Source organism: Diceros bicornis, chromosome 2 (genome assembly GCF_020826845.1).
Source record: "Diceros bicornis minor isolate mBicDic1 chromosome 2, mDicBic1.mat.cur, whole genome shotgun sequence".
In the NCBI taxonomy this organism is placed as follows: Eukaryota; Metazoa; Chordata; class Mammalia; order Perissodactyla; family Rhinocerotidae; genus Diceros; species Diceros bicornis.
The window spans coordinates 71,332,837-71,357,315 of record NC_080741.1 but is presented as its reverse complement, the minus strand read 5'-3'; the positions used below and the strand labels follow the sequence as shown (position 1 = coordinate 71,357,315).

General features: G+C 37.1%; 1 protein-coding gene across 4 annotated transcripts in view; it reads right to left on the bottom strand.

The window, feature by feature from the left end:
* The window catches only part of RAD18 (RAD18 E3 ubiquitin protein ligase), a 123,877-nt gene that overhangs the window by 27,530 nt on the left and 71,868 nt on the right, over positions 1-24,479 (bottom strand). For all 4 annotated transcript variants that reach the window (XM_058563217.1, XM_058563225.1, XM_058563235.1 and 1 more), the window contains 2 exons: positions 18,929-19,066; positions 14,737-14,914 (listed from right to left, as the gene is read on the bottom strand). In XM_058563217.1, the coding sequence (XP_058419200.1) occupies positions 14,737-14,914; positions 18,929-19,066 (316 nt within the window). The remainder of the gene's footprint in view (positions 1-14,736; positions 14,915-18,928; positions 19,067-24,479) is intronic.

Sequence of the window (24,479 nt, the reverse complement as noted above, 5' to 3'; positions counted from 1 at the left end):
CTAATGTAAGAGAAAATTGTTTTAATTAGCAAAATTTTCACTGCTACAACTAGATACAGAATCAAACTCTCAAGTTAAATGGGCAGAGGGACAAAATCATGATGCTTCATTCTGTTTTTATTCTTTAAACTGTCAGCAGTATAAACAACCAATACAAATAAAAACCAAATATTAAAAGATAACAAGATCATAGGAACAGGTTATGAAACTCAGCCCCATAAGGAGAAATGAATTAAAAGACAAGCAACAACTCAAAATGAAAATTTCCTCTACCACTTAAGAAGCTTTCATTGATTACAAGTTTCATTGATAACAGGGACTGGGAGGCTGGGTATGAAGCTCGTGATGAGACTACATGTCTTCTGCACAGCCAAACCAGCTTCCATATAATCTACCCAGCTGCCCATCCTGAGAATGCACATTTAACCGTGCAAATGTGGGATGGCTGGCCAATACCAACCACCCGAACTACAGAAACTTGAGATGAAGTCAAAGGTTAGGCCATAAAACTCCAGTTTTATGATCTATTTAAGGAGGAGAAGAATTTTAAAATTACCTTGTATTGCTGAATTTTAGGCAGTAGACATTGAACCTCCTTGCAACTCAGTTCCCACATAAAATGAAGTGTTAGACTAAAGATCTAGTGCATAAGAAAGAATTATTCCTCCAAAACTATATTTACCCCAAATTTTAATGTTCTGATACATAGTTTTAATTTTTTATTTGTACTATTACCCATACTCCAATAACAGGTTATAAATGGCTATAATAAAATGTGCTTACTAGGGCAAGAGAACCATACTAAAGCACACATTAATGACATCTTAAAGGCTTCTACAATTGACTTCTGCAGAATTACCTTAAAAAGAAAAAACAATAAGCCTCTGCATTTGAGGCCTACCACGCTTTAACGCTTGACTCTCTCTGAAATACAAGAACAATGTGCACTACCTATGTGGTAAAATCAACAGAAGTAAGCAAAATCAGCGATTTAATAAGTACCCATGTTCCAGGATGTGACTATTTGTGTGGGAGTAAAGAGAAGAGAGAAGACATACAAATTAACTCTGCATGTCCTTCTAACAACGCAACCATACAAGCTATCATCTAAACCCAGACACTTGGAGAGTAATACAGGGTGCTATTAATAATGATGCCGAGACAAGAAATGTAAACCAGCCTATCTCAGGGAAACCAGAATATATGGTCATTCTATGTCTGATATTTTGAACAACTCCATTAAAGTGCTACTAACAAAGGAAGCAATGATGCCTAAGACAAAAATTCTGATGCAATTCATGTTGAAATGAAAAACCTAGGCTGAGAATTATTGGCTTCAACTCTATTCATTGGATGACTTTAGATGAGTCATATCACCTCTCCAGGCCTCCATTTCCTTACCTGTGACATGAATTTACTATATTTAGTGACTTCTTGAGGTATTTTCTAACTTGAAAATGTTTGTACTCTATCCTAACACATCTTTTTCTCAGGTTCTGAAGGTCTCCAAGGAGACTGCAAAACATCTGTTCCTCTGATTTAAAAGCAAAGGCAGTATGAAATGAGAAGGCAGAGAAAAAAGCTCTGATTTTAACTTCCAAGGTGACTGCAACAAATTATAAAGTTATCACAATTGACTAAAAATACCAAATTCGAATAATATGTAAATCACATATCATTTCTATTCCTTCCAATTTCATTCACCAGAACAAGGCTAAAACAATTCTGATTTTTACTTTTTTTTTTTTTTTTTTAAACTAGAGAAGGCTCTTAACTGGCTGCCCACATTTGTGGGTCTGGGAGTGTTGATCCAAAATAATTATTGATTGGATGTCTTAACATTTAGAAGGAACTGGTAGTTACTTCAAGGTCTCATACTTAGTCTTCTCAAAGCGTTCTGAAAAATACACTCTTGGCTACTCCTTTTTTAATGAAGAACTGAATTCTAAACCAGTCAAGAATATATATCAGTTTTATGAATCAAGCCAAAAATATGCAGAAGCTTATGGGACTAAAATTTCTACATAGTTTTCAAAATGTCTGAAAAACTAAACACACTTCAAAAAATTCAACCTTAGGGGCCAGCCCTGTGGTGTAGTGGTTAAGTTCAGTGCGCTCCACTTCGAAGGCCCAGGTTTGCCAGAGTTCGCCAGTTCGGATCTCAGGCACAGACCTACACCACTCATCAGCCATGCTGTGGCAGCGACCCAAATATAAAGTGGAGGAAGACTGGTACAGAAGTTAGCTCAAGGCTAATCTTCCTCAAGCAAAAAAAAAAAATTCAACCTTATACAAGTATTATCATCATGACAACACAAACTCTCAACACTACAGGCATCGTACCAAAACCCTGGGTGATGATCAGACACTGCTACAAGCTATGACAATGATGGTGCTCAGGGCAGGCCACCCCAAGATGCACCACTCTGGTATGCGGATTATTTTGAGCTGAAGACAATAAAGACTCAGAAAACTCAGGAAGAACATTTGAGTTTCCCCTCCCAAACTGCCTAAAGAACTTAACATAACGGATCTGTTTCAGGAAGGAGTTACTATCATGATGGCTGTAATATAATGTAAAATAGATGTTACGATAGGAAAGGCACCAAGCCCCTCTTATCAATATTCTGTCTCTTCCAGCCACATCCTCTGGGTGGCCCTGCTGGGAGTTGCCAGACAAACATTTACATTTATAAAGGAAATCTCCATTTGTAAAGGTATCTCTCTCTCTGTGCTGGGAGGTGGTGGGGAATGACCTCATCTCTAAAAACTTATCAATGTGAAAGGTGAGGCCTTAAGTCTGCATAATAACCTCACTCTTGTTTACTGTGCTTTTCTGGTAATATCCGGTAACTGACTCCCCCCACCCCCAACATCCTCCTTTGTCTTTGGCTGAAGATGGTATTTAAGACAAGAATCTCTGCTATTGTGTTGAGAAACTCAGTTTCCCTGGTTTCACCATGTACACACGTTACTAAACTTGGTATTATTTTCTCCTGCTAACCTGTCTTTTTAATTATTTGGCCAGCCAGAGGAACCTTAAGGGAAAGGGCATCATTGGTGTTCCCCTACAACAATGAAGGCGTCATTTTATAAGTGTGGAACCTGGAAGGAACTGCCAATTTCTGTAAGCATTTTAGATACACAAGTAATGATCCACTACAGAGTTTTAAAACTCTCTCCTGATACAGAAAATTAAAGGGTGCAAAGTTATTTTACAGAGGACTTTTATATCACAGCAGTTCATGAATTTGGTAAAAACAAACAAAAACACTTGCCACCTAGGACTGACTCAGAATGCTGAAAAAAAATCAAGAATTTATTATAAAACAACAATAAAAAAAGCTATTATAAAAAAGCTCATCAGATTACCCAACAAAAATGCATAATTAAAAAACCCCCAGGGGCCGGCCTGGTGGCGCAAGCAGTTAAGTGCGCACGCTCCGCTGCGGCAGTCCGGGGTTCGCTGGTTCAGATCCCGGGTGTGCACCAACGCACTGCTTGGCAAGCCATGCTGTGGCAGCATCCCATGTAAAGTGGAGGAAGATGGGCATGGATGTTAGCCCAGGGCCAGTCTTCCTCAGCAAAAAGAGGAGGATTGGCAGATGTTAGCACAAGGCTGATCTTCCTCACACACACACAAAAAAAAACCCCAAATGCTGCCAACATGAACTGCCTGAGAGTAAAAAAAAAAACACCTTATTATTTAATAGCAAGTAACCTTTGGCATTGAGTACTGCAGAAAAGAGAAAATTATTTATATTTTCACATCTATCAAAATGACTTTTACAAGTATATATCACTAATAAAAATATGGTAACCTAATAGGATAAGCCACATTGTAAATTGTGCATGTTTTCTTCTGTGATGAAATGTAAAGGCTAGGCTACATCCTGAGGTGAAATCATTCTATAAAGTAAAAATATTAGCACAAGAAAGCAAAACTGATTAAAAAAATTAAACAGAAAGGAAAACAGAATTCTTCCCTTGTGCTACATTTATGGATTAAATTTTAACATACTACTAAATAATGAAACGTTTTATAGTATACATTAAAACAGGGTTTATTAATTAATTTATATAACTACATGTAACATGTAATATTAAGTGAAAGGAAAAGAAGAACTGTTCAATAAACTTACTACAACCCATAAACACTGTCCAATTTACCAGTGAAGATAATAACGTTTTGATGCCTTTAGTTTTCCAATATTCAACACATTCTTTGAACATTTTCATACCAATATCCCTCTTTATTTTGATGTTATAATGTACTTTTTAAAAAATAAACTTTTTATTTTAGAATAGTTTTACATTTACAGAAAAGTTGCAAAGACAGTACACAAAGCTCCCACATGCCCCACACCCAGTTTCTTCTCCTTAACATCCTACATTAGTCTGATACGTTAGTCACAACCAATGAAGCAATATTAATCCATTATTATTAACTCAAGTCCACACTTGATTTGTATTTCTTTAGTCTTCACCTAATATCCCTTTTTTGCTTCAGGATCCCATCCAGGATACCACATCACATTTAGCTGTTACATCTGCTTAGGTTCCTCTTGGCTGTGACAGTTTCTCAGACTTTACTTGTTTTTGATGACCTTGACAGGTTTTTTGTTTGTTTGTTTATTGCAGTAACATTGGTTTATAAGCCTTGACAGTTTTGAGGAGTGCTGGTCAGGTATTTTGTAGAATGACCCTCAACTGGAGTTTGTCTGATGTTTTTCTCACAATTTGACTGAGGTTACTGAGTTTTGGGGAGGAAGACCACAGAGGTCAAGTGTCAGTCCCATCACATCATATCAAGAGGACACACCATCAGCATAACATTGCTGTTGATGCTGACCTCGATATCTTGGCTGAGATGGCGACGGTCAGGTTTTTGTTTTCTCTTCTTTTCTCGTCCCCCCCTCCCCTCTCTGTCTTTCTCTCTGTCTGTCTCTCTCTTTCTCTAGCACTTCCTTGCTTCCTGCCCCAACTCTGAAATCAGCCATTTCTCCAAGAAGCAGTGGTTCCTTCTTTTGAAGAATGTTATTAGAAACCAAGATCAGTGCACCAGGCGTGCTCACGGCAACTGTGGTGCTCTTGCTTCTTGGCTCTGGCAGCCGACAGAGCAAGGAAATACATGTGTGTGTACTAGCTCACTTACATACACAGATCTATAAATACTTCTACACGTATCCAAGTGATTCTATATTAAGCTGAACGTGAGCTCATCAAGGTCTCCAATCCTAATCCAGTACCACATGGATAGTTTTAGCCTTTCTTGTCTGTAATCGCCCACTCCAGCAGTGAGAAACCTGACTCCCACTTGCCATCCATTTTAGGACAAGGACATATAACTAACATGACAGAAAAAAAATTATGCTAAGCTACAGATGAGGAAGATTAGAGAAACATCTTCTGAAATGATAAGTCAAGGAGAAACTTCAGCAAATATAGATTAGAGAAATATTTAAGATCCACACATCAGTGCAAATCAAATAGTACATATATAACTACTCTTCAAAATACTACTTTCTAATTCTTAAGCACGAAGAAGCAAGTCTGTGCAAAATAACATTTAAATATAACTACCCTTAGAAGTACCCAACAGAAAGTTGGCTTATTTTTTTTTTATGTCCAAAGAGGGTTCAAAGTCAGCCAATATTGTCACCTATTAACAAGGTACTTCTAAAGACTTTCCAAAAAAAAAGACCACCAGGATTATTCTGCCACACCCAACAAAGTAACTTCAGAAGTGGGAGAGGATGTCTACACACACCACAAGGCCCATTAACAGTATTCTTACCTCTGTTAAGGAGAAACAGATAATAAGGAAATATGCCCAACAATCAAAGGACTCCCGGTTCTGTGCTTGTGATTTTCTGCCTAAGGCATATTAAGTATGTTAGTAAACTTCACTCTGATGATGGATTATTTTGTACTTTGGTTTATTATCACTCAAGATGAAAAAGTAAATTGTTTCTCATCAACAAGCACATTTTCTCCCATCAGTTTGTGGACCCATTTGTCTCAGAGCTTTGTAGATAATCTGTCCCTTTCTCCCCCGACATTTGCTTGTCTATCACTTCTTCCACAGCCCCCAGCCATCCTTATCTCCTTCCTTCCTGGCAGCAATGGGCAAGTGTGCTTGGCAAACAGGTGCACAGAGGTGCAATGAGCTCTGGAATGCCCACATACATTCCTACATTCTCTTGGGCTAGAGATAGAGATACAGGCAAAAGCCTACAGCACCCTACTTGTATTAATAAAGCATACGTAAAACCAAACCATTTTCCTATGTTCAGTTGGAACCACTGCCTTGGCAGATCCCATTGGTGCCCTGCCCCATCCTCTTACCCTCATCCTCTCAATGTACCAGGCTTGACTTCCAACTGTCAGCGCCTTTACCTGAGGTGTTCTCTCGCTGCTAGAGCATGCTCTGTCACCAGCATGGAAGGCTGGAAGCAGCAGGGAGCAGCCCCCAACCAAATGACTGATTCCCTTGCCCCTTGCCCCTTGCCCCCTGGGTGGGATAACTCAGGTGTTTTAAACCAGCTCCCACTTCCCAGGAGGATTAAACTCCAGCTGCTCACAGTGACATCTGGTTTGATAACATGCCCCCTTAAATGCTTCCCTTTCCTGTCTCACTTCCCCACTCCCTACAGTGATTCCTTCACTTTCTAAATTTACTAGTTCCACTCAAATCCTTGTCTTGGGGTCTGCTTCTCAGGAAACCAAACCATTTCAAGAACTGCATATTTCCACTCTTTGTAGAATGTGAACAGCAAGCCAGCCTGGCCATAGCAGCATTATCAGTCAGGAGAACCTGGGCTCTGAGGTCAAGAAGACCTGGGTTCTGGGTTCAAATCCTGGCATTGACAGAAACCATGTGTACAATCCTAAGCAACTTATTTAACTCCTTTGACCTCTCATTTCCACATCTCTAAAATGTGGACTAAATGATATAACACATGTAACACTTTTAGCACTCAAATAACATCTGTAGAAACCACACACCTTGCTGTCTACATTAACAAGACTTTACCATCACTGTTTCATCAATATAACTTTACTATTCCAGGAGACTCTTCTCTAGGAAGACAAAAGTTGTGAATAACTTTGTTGTTGAGTCCAAAAACTTCCTGAGAGATCCATCAGCTTTTCAATAGAAAGCATCAAAGGACTCTTTGCGCCCACCTCAAAAATCCTCATCTTGCTGTATTCACCAACTCTGAACTATTAGGTTTACCCAATCCTAAGCAAGACCTGCACTGAAAGACCTGCATGAAACCAAACTTCAAAGTCTCAACGCACATCTCAACTGTGCCCTCCTGGCTATAAGAGGTTACTCTGATGATGGAGGTAGTGTTTCCTCTTCCTTTCAATAAGCAATAAACTCAGCTTGGTCTTATCAACAGGATGATGGTGCCAGTATTCAACATTCCTTAGATGGATGTCACAATGGCACTTTTTCCCTTACAATTTCCCTATCATTCTGCAATTTACCCAGAACTTAAGAAAAGCTGAAATTTAACTACTCCTTAAATTTTCCAACAAATGGTTATCGAGATTTCTTCACGTTTTTGTTTTTTGCTCTCTTGCTCTTAAGAATTCTAGACAGATAGCTCTTCCAAAAATAACTGAAAAGAAAACTGTACCAAAATATATCAAATGCATGGCCAGTGGCTAATTAGCCTTTTTGTCAAAGTGCCTGGTGTTCTGTGCCTGTGTCTGTATTGGATCTCCTACACAAAGACGCTGCTACTAACTTTGCATCAGAGAAGATGTGACTGTTTTTGCCAATAATTGTAAAAAGTTAACATGTATTCATTCACACCTTATCTGACTGAGGTTCTTTTATGACCAACACTTGGTATCAGCAAGAAGGTTCATGTAGGTTACCAAGTGGTGAAATTGGCTGGTCTTTGTGAATATTCCCCGTGAGTAACGAAATCACAATCCCCGCTTCATGAGTCCATGTTCTCTAAAGCACCAAAGCACAGATAACCATGTAGGGTTGGTCATGAACAGACTGAGCAAAATAAATAAAAACCATACTCACCATCCCATGTAGACTCCTGGCTACTACTTTTTTTGGTCAATAAATCGTAAGTATAAATCTTTCCTTTAGAAAATTTCCTAGTGTAAACAAATTTCTTTGATTATGGACAATGACTCCAATAAATTTTTTAATTTTAATAATTTCAAACCTACAAAAAAATGACTCATATCCTTCACTCAGATTTTCCAATTGTTAACATTTTGCCACATCTGCTTTATCATCACTCTCTCTCTCTTTGTCTCTATGTGTGTTGTGTGTGTGTGTGTGTGTGTGTGTGTGTGTGCGCGCATGCGTGTGTGCAAGTATATACTCACACGCATACATGTTATTTTTGGTTCTAGGTAGTTTCACCATACACATCTTTGCTGCAAGCAGGTTCACGGCAAAACTAATTGGCTGTGAGGCAATTTTGCCATAAAAGAGGAAATAAGTGGTTGACAGTTTGGTTTCATTTCTTCTACACTGATGAAGTTCTCTCATTTTTATATTATATAAATCTTAGCCCTCATAATGGTCTATATAGTGACGAGTAGACGTGGGGGTCTTAAAATAGTAGATCATAACAACTACCTATATTGACTTGATAGAAAACATGTGAGAAAATTTACAGGAAGTGTGAAATAAGAGAGTATAAAGCCAGATTGCATACTACACTAGAAAATGATAACACATCAGCTTGCAAATCCTTTGGTGAGCACAATCATCTCTCCCACCTGTCAAAACCAGAAGTTTACCAAGCTATGGCAAATATATAAAAGAGGTGGCTACTAACTCACAAATGGCTTCGAAAACAACAAGTGCTTAGGTACAATCCACAAAATAAAATCAGTTCTTTGCACACTATTGCCATGAATCTATACACATTTTAAATGTATTCAAATATTTTTTGTATTTCTACTTTTCACAATAAAGTCTTTTTAATGTTGTTCTTAATTTTAAAGTCCCTCTTTTATTTTTCCTTATTTTATCTTTTACAGCAAAGTTGTCTTATAGTCAATTAGTTATGCAGCAAAAACACTTGAGGCAAACATGCTTAATGGTGAAACTACCGGACAGGGTTTTGTTTTTAACCACTGAGAGTAAGTCGCAGCCATTGTGCCCCTTCAATCCCTCAGTGTGCATTTCTTAAGAACAAGCACGCTCATTTATATGACCAGAATAAAATTATCAAAATCAGGAAATTGAATATTGATATAGTATTATCTAATCTATAGACCTTATTCAAATTTCTTCAGTTACGCCAAAAAAGCAATGCCTCTCTTTAACTTCTGCCTAGAACTAAAGTGCTCAAATATTTTTTAAAAATAATAATCTAAAGATTCTTCCAAAGAAAAACATGACTACTATTCATCTCTGCGTGAAGATTAAGCTTCCTCCTTAGGGTCATACTCAAAAGCATCTTTTCTCATAACTTAGCACTCAATAAAAATGCAGTTTTCTCTGCTTGCCAAAACTCGGGGAACAAAAGCTCTCTCTTCTTGATTAAAAAGAACAATAAGTGAATTTACAGAAATTTGGACAAGTCTCTTTACCTCCTGGAAATCACCTAGCAAGAAGTTGTATAAAAATCTAAAATTCTTATCAATTTGTTTATCATCTGTCTTCAGGTTGGCAACAGAGAATGAATATAACACTAATAATTCACATTCTAAAAAAGTACTTAAGAATTAAGAATCAAGTTAGCAACAAAACAGTTTTATCCTAATAATTATTTGGATTGGATATACCTATTAGATCTTACAATAAGATTATTCTTAGTTGTCAGTCTGCCATATTATGTAAATTTGAATATTGCTCTAACACAAAGAAAACCAACAATAGTAAGATCTATATTCTGTTTTACAGCATGGCTACATGAATTAAACAACAATTCACAATATATTTGCACTCACATTAGACCTAAAACAGTATGACTTTTCTCTTAAAAACAGAAAAAAGAAAGGATAGGGGCCGGCCCGGTGGCGCAAGCGGTTAAGTGCGCGCGCTCCGCTGCGGCGGCCCGGGGTTCGCTGGTTCGGATCCCGGGCGCGCACCGAAGTACTGCTTGGTAAGCCATGCTGTGGCGGCGTCCCATATAAAGTGGAGGAGGATGGGCACCGATGTTAGCCCAGGGCCGTCTTCCTCAGCAAAAAAAAAAAAAGAGGAGGATTGGCGGATGTTAGCTCAGGGCTGATCTCCTCACAAAAAAAAAAAAAAAAAAAAAAAAGAAAGGATAAACAATTACAAAATGGTATGAACCTTCTGTTTTAAAAATGGTCATCTATCCATCCATCCATACCTCTATCTTTAGAAGGATGTACATATGAAGGTGTTAACGAACTTATTTCTGGCTGATAAAATTATGGCATTTTATTCTTTTTGTTTACCTAAATTTTCTACTTTTACAATAAACATGCATAACATCTAAATTTAAAAGTATTTCTGAAATTTTAGGACTTCATAATGAAAGCACAAAAGTATCATAAAAAGAAAAAAAAGAGAAAATTTTTGTAAAAAATGAAAGGGATAAAGATAGGAACACTTCAATATACAAAAAGGAAATAAAATTCTAGAAGGTTGATTCATGATCTGCAATGGACAACTGGTAAAAGAACACAGACAATTTACCAACTATTACACTTGTCAAAAATAACAGGAATACAGAATTTTAGAATTGGAAAATATCACAACAAAGTCACTAAGTGTAGTATACCATATCCCTTCCATGTGATGCCTCAATACTATGGAAAATAAAAGGTAGACCAGATAAATAAAGACCATTTATCTCTGATATTCTATGATTTTACTAAAAGCATTTAGTTGTGATGAGTCCCTTCTCACTTTGAATTCCTTTCCTCATTTATATGGTATTAATTACCCTAATCAACTGGGTATCTCTTTTGACTATTTAGGCTCTGGAGTCACTAAATAACACTGGCACTTACCAACGGATCACTGTACTTTGTGACAGCCTTCTGCCAGGTTACCACCAACCAGTATTATGACCTACTTTATGAATTTCCCACTAGGCAATGAAATTATGTCTCAAGTGAGTCAGTGACGTTATTCATATTCAGATACTGCATTTAAAAAGTCTAAGACAACACTGATGGAAAGATAAACCATTATTTTATGTCACTAAGAGAGAAAAAAATAGAGGTCAATTTAACTACAGTATAATACTTCCTTTTCACTTAGAATTTTTAGTTTTTAAATATCCAGAGAGTTCTTTTAAACATATGCAGACACAAGGTTTTATCTTATACCACTGCTGTGCATATATAAAAAAAGAACTGAAATAAACTGGTTAAAGTATTCCTAAAATGTCTTCAGATTCAGAACTTGACTCTTCTTCATCGTATTTTGACTCAATATCCATGATGTCTGAGTTTTCCCTCACAAAGTCATCCTCCGTACCACCAAGAGCACTGGAGATACAACATTTCTCAAAAGTACTCAACCACTGTCTCCAGGAATTTCACTGACACCCATTCTGCAAACTAAACTCATAATTTTGTTTCTTTCCTCAATCACATTGCATGTGACTAGAAGATAAGCAGCTTCTGTTCAGAGACAGCAAGAAGTATCTAACAAATCGATGTTTGACACTCTAACAATAGTCTTTTGCAACATGTGAATCAGTCATGCTAACTGTTATTACTTTGAAATTTCTCCTATCTATTCCAAGGGATTTGACCATTTCTCCTGCCTTCAGTCAGTCACGTAACAAATAGGCAATCCTATGCACATAGCTCATAACCAAATGTAACATGTCTTAAGATACTTGTGGGTATCTCTCTTTCCTAGGTCCTGTAAATCACTTGATTATTTTGCAAGAAGATATGAAATTGCAGTCATTTATCCAACCATGAATACTACCCTCACTAACAGCAAACTTACACCCTGGTACACTTTCTGTACTTTCTTCATACACAATAACTTTTTTGTCTCATTATTTTGTTGAAGACATTTTAAATGACAAACCAATGTAATGCTAACAATACACGTAACTCAAATGAAATGATGACAGTCTGGAGAGCCATAATGCTTACATACTGACAAGTACAGCACGACTAAACCTGGCTGGTAGCAACTGTAAGGTACCAGTGATTACAGTACACATCACAATTTCAGACATTAAAATGTAAAACAGAAAATGTATGTTTTAGAACCAATAAATCATTCACTTAATAAAGGTCTTGAAGTAGACCCTTGGCAGGAGATTTTTTAACAAATGAGTGACAGACTCAATTCTTAAGGACTTCGATGAGTAATAATAGGAATGACAAAGATAGCCAAATGACTATGATACAAGATAGGATTTGATTTCGATAAACTGCCATGGAATTCATATACACCACCACCGAAATTCACAGAGGAAGTCAAGATTACTTCCTGCTTAGTGGGAAGAATTAAGAGAAGACAGAGATCGAGGTAGGGCTGAGAGAAAGGGGCCATCCAAGAGCAAACTTAAGGAACAGAACAATGTGTTAGAGGAGGTAGACGAATTTGGCTTAAGAAATAACATGTCTTTATCTCATTATTGACAGGAAGGAACAGTCTTTAGAAATGTCTTAAGAAATATATCTTTCTCTTATAATTAACAGGAAAGAAGAGGTTAGAAATTACAAGAAATCTTAAAATGGAAAGGAAGACAGGTGAGATTAGCTGGCCTCAGTGAACCGGGAGACAAGTCGTCTGTCTACTGAAAGTGAGGAAACAGACACAGGCAAACGGTCTGGAGTAGATGCCGTGGGAAACGTAACAGGAGTAAATCAGAAGACTGTGCCTCAGTAGTAAGTGCCCAGCTAAGGCCGGAATTAAATGAATTTTGAATGGAACTAATTAGCCCAGCCTCAAAACTTTCTCTAGCAAAGTTCAAATTTAATTGATTTTGTCCTAATAAAAGGAGAATAATAATCATATATTTATCAAAGACTCTCACATTTATTATCTCATTTCATCTTCCCAAGAAATCTGAGATATAAGACATTTTTATATGCTTGGAAGATATGGGAACAGACTTCAAAAGGCTGACTCCCAAATCACCCAGCAGATCCTGACCCACAGCCATTCAACCATAATCCTACTACTTTTCCTGTGACACCACAGCTGCTTCCCACTGCATACTTACTCCTCCACAATCTACTCTGGAATCAGAGTGGGTGTATGAGTGTGTGTGTGTGTGTGTGTGTGTGTGTGTGTGTGTGTGTGTGTAGAGACATACACACATGCATAACTAATTAAAATGTGAAACAGAATATAAGAGTGTAGCTTTTTTTTAATTTTAATGGTTTAATAATCCTCTCACAGTTCAGTGATGCCAATAAGTCTGTCCAAGGCCAATACCTCCAACAAACTCATCCTATTTCCCATACTCTCACCACCAGATAAATATACATCTGGCTGCCATGTGTTTCCCCTTGGACTTTCCTCCATCCCCCATACTCCAAGTTCATAAAAATGTCCTGTTTCACCTTGGCACTCTGAAACATCCAAGCATCCCATGACTATGGTTAAAAATCAACTCTTTCTCCCCTGGACTCTGATTTTCCTCCATTTTTACCCTGTATCCCTATAAGACCTGTGTTCAAAAACAAATATTGCCTACTAGACTTGCAGGAATGGCCTGGTCCAGAGAAACTGTGCAGCAGTACCACACTCTTAGAGAAAACTCAGGCCACGTGTTTTTCCCTTACCCAACTTGAGATACTATGTTTTTGACCTTGAAGATGTTAGGGGTGAGGTGAGCTTTTCCTTTCCTAATACTTGATTCTGAGTAATTTGAAACTCTTTCCCAAGAACCCTGGGGTCTTTGGGTATACTCCCCTTAAAAAAAATTTCTTCATCTGATTTCAGATTAGACATAATTTATTATTTTAGAGCACTGTTAACAATTTTTAAATGAACAATATCAATGATTAAATAATTTCCAAGACAAATTCGCATGCTGCTTGTGGCATTAAAATTGAAGGCCATAACACCACCTACCACAGTCAAAATGATATTAAAGATAAGGAAACAATTCATTAGAAACAAAAGGCTCTATATAGGGAGAGCTTTACCACAGCTTTAAGTGTATAAGTAGAACACTGGGGAAAATGTAGATATCCAACAGAAATTGAAGAGTTTGGTCAATTATGGTACAGAAACACAAGAGAACACTGCACCCATTAAAAACTGTCATAAAGATGAGGTAGAAACATGAGTAGCATTTATGACATAAAGTGAAATACCAGAACACAAAATGGTAAATACATCATCTTTTTAAAACACATCTTAAAAAATCATTTGGAAAAATGACTCACCTCCAGATCTCTCCTCTTTAAAGTTTCCCCATCTATTCTACTTGCTACTTTTTTGTTTTACTCTCCTAAGCACTGCCTTTCTGGTCATCTCTAATTTCTAGTACAGCTCTTTTTATCTCCTTCATTTACTGTCTTGACAAAAATTTCACTGCCTATCATGCTCTTTTCCAAGCCTAGGAAAAATATCTATATAAAGGTTACAGAGTAGAAAACAAAACCACCCTATGGCTGCTGCACATACTCTCCCACGTCCTGTCTTGCTATCATTATGAAAGTTACAAAGCAGTAAAAGAAGACTGAAATGGAAGACGACTGAGGAACTGCACCATGCCTATCTATGTCTATCTATCTTAGGAAATAGAAATTTAAAATAATCAACTACTACAAGTATCTTACCTATTCCATGAATCCGATTCTGGTGAAGAAAAAGATTCTATTTGAATGTCAGTACAACTAGAAGAATCATCTGTTCTGTCAGGCTCTGATTTCCCCGGGGAGTCCGGCGGCTTTGACTGAGGGAAGTGGTTTGTTACCAAGGGTATATCTGAGAATTCCATTTTATCATCTTCCTGTCCTAAAAAGGAAAAAAGAAAGGAAAAAAGGAGAAATATTTAAGAGTACCTTAAAATCTACAACCTCTGTATGTTTATTATTTCCACAACATTTAATATTGCTATTTGTACTTAGTAAAATAAAGTTTATGTAACACTGATTCCAAAACTATAGTGACTGCCAAAGAATAAGAACCAGCACTACAATGGTACCATCTAATTATATTGTCCATCCCATTTATCTCCATATTAATTAATTTCAAAACAAAATTTCCTTTAAAACCAGGAGTGGGGATAACCTTGTAATTCTAATGAGGCTTCTATTTACAGTGTTACTAAAGGATTCCTGCATATTTCACAGTTCAGAGAACACGGATAAACATAAGAAGCATAACAAAAAAGGATTCAAGATTCAATTAAGAGAACCACAATATTTGTCACTGACTACTATATGATAGTGACCCTACCTGGACTTTTTTCTAAATTTGTTACACAGAATCTAATATTCACTAAAGAAAACTGACCAGACAGATTTCCAAATCCATATAGTCAAGATTTTTCCAGAAATAATGATAAGTTTTTGTTACCCTGGAGAACAGCATACATCACAAGAGTATGATTTCTAAAAATAAGCTCCTGATGTTGCCCGGCTTTTGATAAGCCTAAACATTACCAAAACAACTGTACTCTCTAATGTTTATCTGGGAAAGCGAAAAAAGAAGCTAACCAAGACAACCATCCAGGATCTCTAGGCTCTCCTCTTGTAAACAGATACCCAAAATCATGTTAAGAGGAATCAATTACCTGGTAAACTGAGTGAACCCAGGTAACTCTATCACTCAACTGGCCAGGAGAATGCAATCAAGGTGGCAAACCAGGGAGCAGGAATTTAACTTAAAACTATCTTTTATTTTTGCACCTGATTTATATTCTTCTCTTACTTCTCCTCTCTTACAGAAGTTTCTGCAAGATAAATTCCCTCCTGGCAATAAATATCATTCAACAATTTACGAACACTGACAGTCAGTAGCCTTCACAGATAACTGTCCACAGATCCCAGAACAGGACTTCAAATAGAGCCCCAAAATATGAGACTCTGACATCAAACCTCCCCAAAGACACGCAGCAAAAGCAGATGAAGGTTTTCCTTGAGAGCATATGCATCTTGTTCACTTACATTGGCACTTCAATAGCAAGTTTACTCTAAACAGCAAAAATTACACTGGTTGTATGATGCTATACAAAGCCCAACTTTTCAGTCAGCCTGCGCAATGTGTGTGTGTTTTCCTCTCTCTCACACTCCCCACCCCTCTCAGACCTGAGCATTTATGCACAGCAATCTACCAGCAGCACTCATTTCTGAACCCCAGAGAAATATTTATATGCATATACACATATTATACACAACCTCTGAGTACAAGCAATCAATCATTTTCCAGAGAGATTCAACCAATAAACAAAAATGTTCTCCTAATCTGAGAGATTAAGCTGGATTTTCTCAGGAGCTAAACTACTTTCTAAGAATATCCTTTAACAAGTGCATTAACAAATTCAAGTTTTTCACAAAGACCATAGGTATATACTCAGGCAGTAACCTAATAAATGACACTAGGAGAATTTATAGCAAAAATAAGGAGTGCAATAGCACCTAAAAGAATAAAATATTTAGGAATAAATCTAACCCAAGAGACGAAAGACTTGCACGGTGAAAACTACAAAACATTGTTGAAAGAAATTAAAGATATAAATAAATGAAAGACATCCTATGTTCATGGATTGGAAGACTTAATATTATTAATACATAAAACTAACGAAAGCAATCTATAGATTCAATGCAATTCCAACGGCACTTTTTGCAGAAACAGAAAAGTCCATCCTAAAATTCACATGGAATCTCAAGGGACCCAAGTAGCCAAAACAATCTTGAAAAGGAAGAATAAATATTGGAGGACTCATACTTCCTGTCTTCAAAATTTATTATATGGCTATAGTAATTAAAACAGTATAGTGCTGGCATAAGGACAGACATACAGACAAATAGAATAGAACACAGAGTACAGAAATAAACCCTCACATATATGGTCAATTGATTTTCAACAAGGATGTCAAGAGCATTCAATGGGGAACGAACTGTCTTTAGCAAATGGTGCTCAGAAAACTGGATTATCTACATGCAAAAGAATGAAGTTGGACTCTTACCTTACAACATATACAAAAATTTACTTGAAATGGATCACAGACCTAAATGTAAAAGTTAAAACTACTCTTAGGAGAAAACATAGAGGAAAATATTCATGACACTGATTTGGCAACAACTTCATGGATATAACACCAAAAGCACAGGAAACAACAACAAAAAAATTGATAACTTGAACTTCAGCACAATTAAGCACCTGTGTGCATCAAAAAATACTACCAAGAAAGCAAAAAGACAACCCAGGAAATGTTTACAAATATTTGCAAATCAAGGGATTAATATCCAGAATATATAAAGAACTCCTAAAACTCAACAACAAAAAAACAAACAACCCAATTAAAAAAATGGGCAAAGGACTTGAACAGACAATTGTCCAAAGGAAAACAAATGGCCAATAACCATATGAAAAGATGCTCAACATCACTAATTATTAGGAAAATGCAAATGAAAACCACAATGAGCTACTACTCCACACCTACCATGATAGCTATACATAGTAAAAAAACAGAAAATAGCAAGTGTTGGCAAGGATATAGAGAAACTGGAATCCTCAAGCATTGCTGGTGGGATTGTAAAATGGTGCAGATGCTGTGGAAAATAGTTTGATGGTTTCTCAAAAGGTAAACAAAGAATTACCACATGAACCAGAAATTCCTCTCCTAGGTATATATCCACAAGAATGGAAAGCAGAGATCTGAACAGACATTTAAACACCAATGTTCACAGCAGCATTATTCACAATAGCCAAAAGGTGAAAATAACCCATTACGGATTAATGGATAAACAAAATATGGTATATACATATAATAGAATATTATTCAGCCATAAAAAGGAATGAAATTTTAATATGCTACAACAAGGGGACCTTGAAAACATTATACTTAATGAAATAAGCCTATATGGAAGGACAAATATGATTCCACTTATATGAGGTACCTAAAATAAGCAAATTAATAGACACAGAAAGTAGAACAGCGATTACTAGGCCCGGCAGGGAGAGGGGAAGAAAGAGTTACTATTTGATGGGTACTGAGTTTTTGCTGGAGATGATGAAAAAGTTTGGGGTGTAGACAGTGTTGACAGTTACACAGCATTGTGAATGTATTTAATGCCAATGAACTGTACATTTATGAATGGGTAAAATGATAAATATTATGTTATGTATATTTTACCACAATAAAGGAAAAAAAAATACGGAATTTTCTTGTGCATTTTCTTCCATTATGATTCTGTTTTTGTTCACTGGCCCAAAGTCCTGGCAACAGAAATATAATATTAATCTCAAATTTAAAAATGGGTCAAAATTAAGGAATGTGCTATGTATTGGCATACCACGTGTATTAGCTTCAGATTTTTTAGCAGAACATTCCATCCAAAATAAATACCAGTTACCTATAACAATAATTTATTCTCTTTGTTGGATATCTGAGGATCTGCAGCAATAAATCCTACACCTAGAAAACATCCTTAAGCTTAAACAACTAAGCAACTTCTGATTTATCATTAACTGAAAGGAAGACAGATTTTAGAAACTGTGTTCAGGACATTCTCCCAAACATTTTTCCCCAGAAGTAATAAACCTAATTCACGTTTAACAACTGTTATATGTCTAAAAATACTTTTTCTCATTTCAAATAACTAATAAGTCCAAAGTAAATTCCCTTGGTTTTATTTTCTTTTTATATTAAAAATAAACAGTGAAGCAACTAGAAGGATGTGCAGCTATGACATACAACTATCTACTGGGGCTTTGGGGGAAAAAATAAATAAATAAAATCTTTAAAAAAATAAAAAAATAAACAGTGAAATTCAACATACTTCTGTTTTTCAAGTCTCTCACCTGTGCATACAGATAACAGCTTTTCTGCAGATTCATCTTCTTTTTTCGTTACTTCTTTTTTTGACATTCCAATAGTTTTCTTGTATCCTTTTTTGGCCTGATCCACCAGAAGCTGAAATTCATTCTGATGCTTTTTACCTGAAATTCAAAAGATCTTCTCAGTAAAACAAGGACTATACGAGTTATAAGTTTACCACCAACAAACTGAGTATCAAGAAGTGTACAAGCTTGCTCAAGAACAGCACCCTCGGGAATCATTTGCAATGAATATAAAAGCTGGCCGGCACAAGAAGACAAAGGGCTGGGGACGGGGAAAGCCCCTCTTTTCATCTTTTTCCCTCCTCAGAGACAAACACAGAATCATGATACTCCTAGTTTGCTACGGTAAGTTTCTTCCCAAACTCCATGCTCTAGAAAGGCTTTTGATAGAGCATAAAAGATGCTGCTTTCTTAAATATATCTAAGACATCACTCTAACTTCCAAGACACAAAAGAGTACTAGAGAAGAATGTTAATTGAATATAAAAGCAGAAGCCTCTAGGAACATTGGGTTATAAAAACAAAGGATATCCATTTCAATTCCCCTTTTCTGCTTCACATTTCTTGCCTGTTTCCCATCAGAACCCCTTTAACAATCGAAGACCCCACCACCACTACCACCACTCCACCTTACCTTATTCAAGACCTTATAATTACACCAGTCTTAATTGACTACTACTTGAACACCTCTGAAGATAACTTAAGTGGACCTCTAGGTCATCATTATTAATGTACATTAATGTACTCAATAAAGGTCATCATTAGGACATCTATTTGTGATTCTGAAACAGGGTTCAAATAGCTGAGGTTGCACTTTACTTATCTAGCAACCTTAAACACCTAAGTCATAGTTCAAAATGTCATAAATACTATAAAAATACATTTTAGAAAGACTCATACTGCAAATGGTTAAAACAAAGTTTTGAGACTGTTTTCATACAGTAAACAACATTTTCCCATTAGCACAATACTAAGAATAACTCGGTGTAAGAAAAAATTTGTGCTTCAATTGAAAACTATGCATTTTCTAGAGCTACTCTTCCAGGATTCCAGTCATTCACTGCCTTTGAGCTATGTTACAGCTCTGTAAATTGTATATAACTGATGAAGATTAAACTGACTTTCCTACCCACTGTGGAAGAAGCCAGTTCTGCCTCTATTTGCATATTCATTTCAATATTCTGATCTATTTGAACATTAGGGAAAGACTGCTTCTAATTCCAATATATTTATGTGTATGGTATGTATATGAAAACTCCCAGTGAAACTAATGTGTTGGGTTGTAAAGTGTCTGCAAAATTTTAAATAAGGGACTGGTTAAAGTTTCAGCAAAAGAAATATAAACTGGCCATAAAGATTACTGGAAAAAGTTAGCTCTTTAGAAACAGGTGAGATCCTATCTATGATACAAGCTAGCTGACTTCTTTCAAGTCCTATTTAACTCTACGCATTTGAGGATAATTACTTCGTCCTTCTTCAGCTCTCCAGAATCAATGGGCTAACACCACCGCCATCATTACAAAGTTTCTGTTAGGCAAGGGTAACAGCACTAAGGGGTCTACTTAATTTAGTTAGGTTGTTTTCCTAGTAAGGCCACTCCATTGTGTAGAAATGGATTGTGGACTTAAGAATTACTCAAGAAATTTGCTAAAGTAATCCCATTAACAGTTAAGGAGGCTTAATGACTTTATCTTCTGAAGTAATAAAATACCAGGTTTACAAGAGATTTTCTTCTTTTAATCTAATTACTCACTACAGCTAGGCAGAAACCAAAAAGTAAACAGCAACCACTGTTCTTGCTTTGGTCCAAGAAGTCCAACAACCCCTGCTCAAAAAATGAACAATGCCAGGGCCAGCTCGGTGGCGCAAGCAGTTGGGTGCGTGCACTCCGATGCGGCAGCCCGGGGTTTGCCGGTTCAGATCCCGGGCGAGCACCGGTGCACGGCTTGTTGAGCCACGCTGTGGCGGTGTCCCATATAAAGTAGAGGAAGATGGGCACGGATGTTGGCCCAGGGCCAGTCTTCCTCAGCCAAAAAAAAAAAAAAAAGAGGAGGATTGGTATCAGATGTTGTCTCAGGGCTGGTCTTCCTCACAAAAAAAAAAAAAAAAAAGAACAATGCCAAGAGATTATGACTAATGACATTGTTCCCACTCATCTCTTCACCTCATTCTAGCAGTTCTGCCATCTGGCAAGGAGTACTTTAGAGTATAAAATCTCAGTTCTGCTGGTTAGATGCCCTGAATTTACCTCTTCAAAGTTTTAAGTGGCTCAGATAATTATGGGAGCTGATGAATAAGCCCACATTCAACCAACTCATATTCTTCAAGATTTTTAATACTACTCCCTTTCTGCCTCGCCACATGGAAATATCTTTTCTGGTGCCAAGCCAAGTCCTTCACTCCCTGACCACCTTAACTACTCTCTTTTTTTAGACCAGCTTTTACAGCCAGTGTCTCTGGGTCTGCCTGTGAACCCCAGGGTGCACAAGACCGAACCAGGCTCTCTAAGGAGGGAGACTGACTCATCCCTCTCTCTACAATGACGCCACCCAGATACTTACTCATCTACTAACTCACAGACGGAATTTGGAGCCATTGTCTCCCAAAGTAAAATTTCAAGTATTTTTGTTCACCAACCATCTATGATACCCAAGCAGCTAAACATGGATGGAGAAGAGAGTAACAGTAATGGCTAACACTCACTAAGGGCTTATACATTTAGCCCTGAGTTGACTAGTCTCACTTTTGATCATAACTCTCAAGTGAACATTCAACATTGCTGTACAACTCTGCTACCTTTCTCTACTAAACTTTGCTTTACTAATCTCCAAAATGATGATTTCACACTTTCTCCAAACTTCCAACACTTCCCTCTCAGCTACTTTGCAAATACAGATACATTCTAACAGGAACTCTGTCATCTTCTAACTACCATTACTGCATCTGCACACGTATGATCTATTTTCTTTGCAGTTAACATGAAATGACTGTCCTTACTGCAATTAAGGGCCAACCCCGGGCCAGTCCCGTGGCTTAGGGGTTAAGTGTGCGTGCTCCACTACTGGCGGCCCGGGTTCTGATCCCAGGCGCGCACCGACGCACCTCTTCTCTGGCCATGCTGGGGCCGTGTCCCACATACAGCAACTAGAAGGATGGGCAACTATGACATACAACTATCTACTGGGGCTTTGGGGAAAAATAAAGGAGGAGGATTGGCAATAGACGTTAGCTCAGAGCCGGTCTTCCTCAGCAAAAAGAGGAGGATTAGCACGGATGTTAGCTCAGGGCTGATCTTCCTCACAAAAGAAAAAAAAAAAAAGGGCCAACCCCTAACTTATGATCTGGATTCCATCATTAAGGCCTTCTCAAAGATACAATACCTGCAATTATCCTTTCCCTCTCCTCTATCATCAATTTCCCCCTTTCTTTTGAATCCTTCCCATTGGCATACAAATATGCCTGGGACTGTGCTTGTGGGTTGTGAAAACAACTTAGAAGGTCCAGACCAGCATTTTTTTCTTAATGAAATAATAAGAGTAAAAAAGAAAGTTCCAGAGTGCATTAAAAATGAAAAGAGTAAGCAACCAAGACGTCCTTCAGTAGGTGAATGGATAAATAAACGGTGGTACATCCATACAATGGAATATTATTCAGCACTAAAAATAAATGAGCTATCAAGTCATAAAAAGACATGGAGAAACTTTAAATGTGTATTATTAAATGAAAGAAGACAATCTGAAAAGGCTACATACTGTATGAATTCAACTATACGACACTCTGGACAAGATAAAACTATGGAGACAGTAAAAAGATTAGGGGTGCCAGGGGTTTGAGGGCGGGAGGAGATGAACAGGGAGAGCACAGACGACTTTTAGGGCAGTGAAAATACTCCATATGAAACCACAACGATGCATGTCATTATATCTTTGTCCAAACCCATATAATGTACAACACCAAGTGTGAGCCCTAAAGTAAACTATGGACTTTGGGTGATTACGATGTGTTAGTGTAGTTTCATCAATTGTAACAAATGTACCACTCCAGTGGGGAATGCAGATAATGAAGGAGGTTATGCATGTGTGGGGGCAGGGGATACATGGGACCTCTCTGTAACTTTTTCTTACTCTAAAAACACAAAGTCTTATTAAAAAAAAACAAGGAATACAATAGAGTATGGTTTGGTTAAGTATAACCACCTGGCTTTGGAACTCAATTATCCCACTCTTTTTATTTTTTCCAAGTCACTAAAGAAATTTTGAGAAAAAATGATGGAAAACAATTTTTTCTAATGTTGGAGACTTTTAAGGTTGGAGGGGAAATTTTAACATCATTTGAAAATATCTGAATACAATCTTTAAAAAAATAGAAAAGGTAAATATTGCTTTGCGAGACTTTTATTTCAGTAACATGTGGGTATATAGTTGGTAGTGATATAAAATATATTTCTCACCATGAGTTGCAGTCAAAAAGATCTGAAAGCCACTAGGTTAATTATCTCCCAACTTAAAAAAACAAACTTAAAAAAACAAATAAAACCATCCCTTGACTCAACATCTACCTCCAGCTATGACCTCATTTCTATGCTCTCCCTGACACAGTAAAACTTCCCCAACGAGCTCCCTACCTTAATGGTCTCACTTCCTCACCTCCAATTTGGTCTCAATCAATTCTAAGTGCTTTTGATGCCTCCTCTCCAATGAAACCATTCTGGTCAAAGTTTGTTGCCTGAGTTGTGAAATCCATTGATCCTTTCTATCTCCTTTTACTCAACCTTTCACAGTAGCATCTGACACAATTCAGCCATTTCTCCTTTCTTGAAACACTCTCTTTTCCTAGATTTTCTGATACCACATTTCCAAGTTTTCCTCTTGTCTCATGGCCACTCATTCCGTTTTCTTAACTGCCTTCCCTACCCATCTTTTATACTCTAAAACAGCAGATTTCAAAGTGCACTGGCTGACAGCTAAGGATCCCTGAGCCTCTTTTGGAGGACGGATGATGTAAAATCTATTTTCATAATAATACTAAGAAGTCATTTGCCTTTTTTGTTATGTTGAAATATGCACTGATAGTGCAATAGCAATGGTGGATAAAACTGCTGGTGCCTTAGCATGAGTTAAGGAAGTGACACTGAACTGTACAAGTAATCACTGTATTCTACATGGCCATGCACTCGCTAATTAAAAAAAAAAAAAGTCAGTTTTACTTAAGAATGCCCTTGATGAAGTGGTAAAAAAAAAAGCATTAATCTTATTAAATTTTGACCCTTGAGTACATATCTTTTTAATAACTTCAGTGATGAAATGAGAACTACAAATACAGCACTTGTGCTACATACCCAAAGTACAACGGATGCTTTAGGAAGCACTTATGTGACTGTTCCAGTTGTCAGTAAACTAGCCACTTTTTAAATGAACATTGTTTCTACTTAAAAGAACAGCAGACAAAGTATGATTACTCAGACTTGGATAATCTACTTTCTCAAAACTGAGGTGAGTTGCCACTTCAAGGA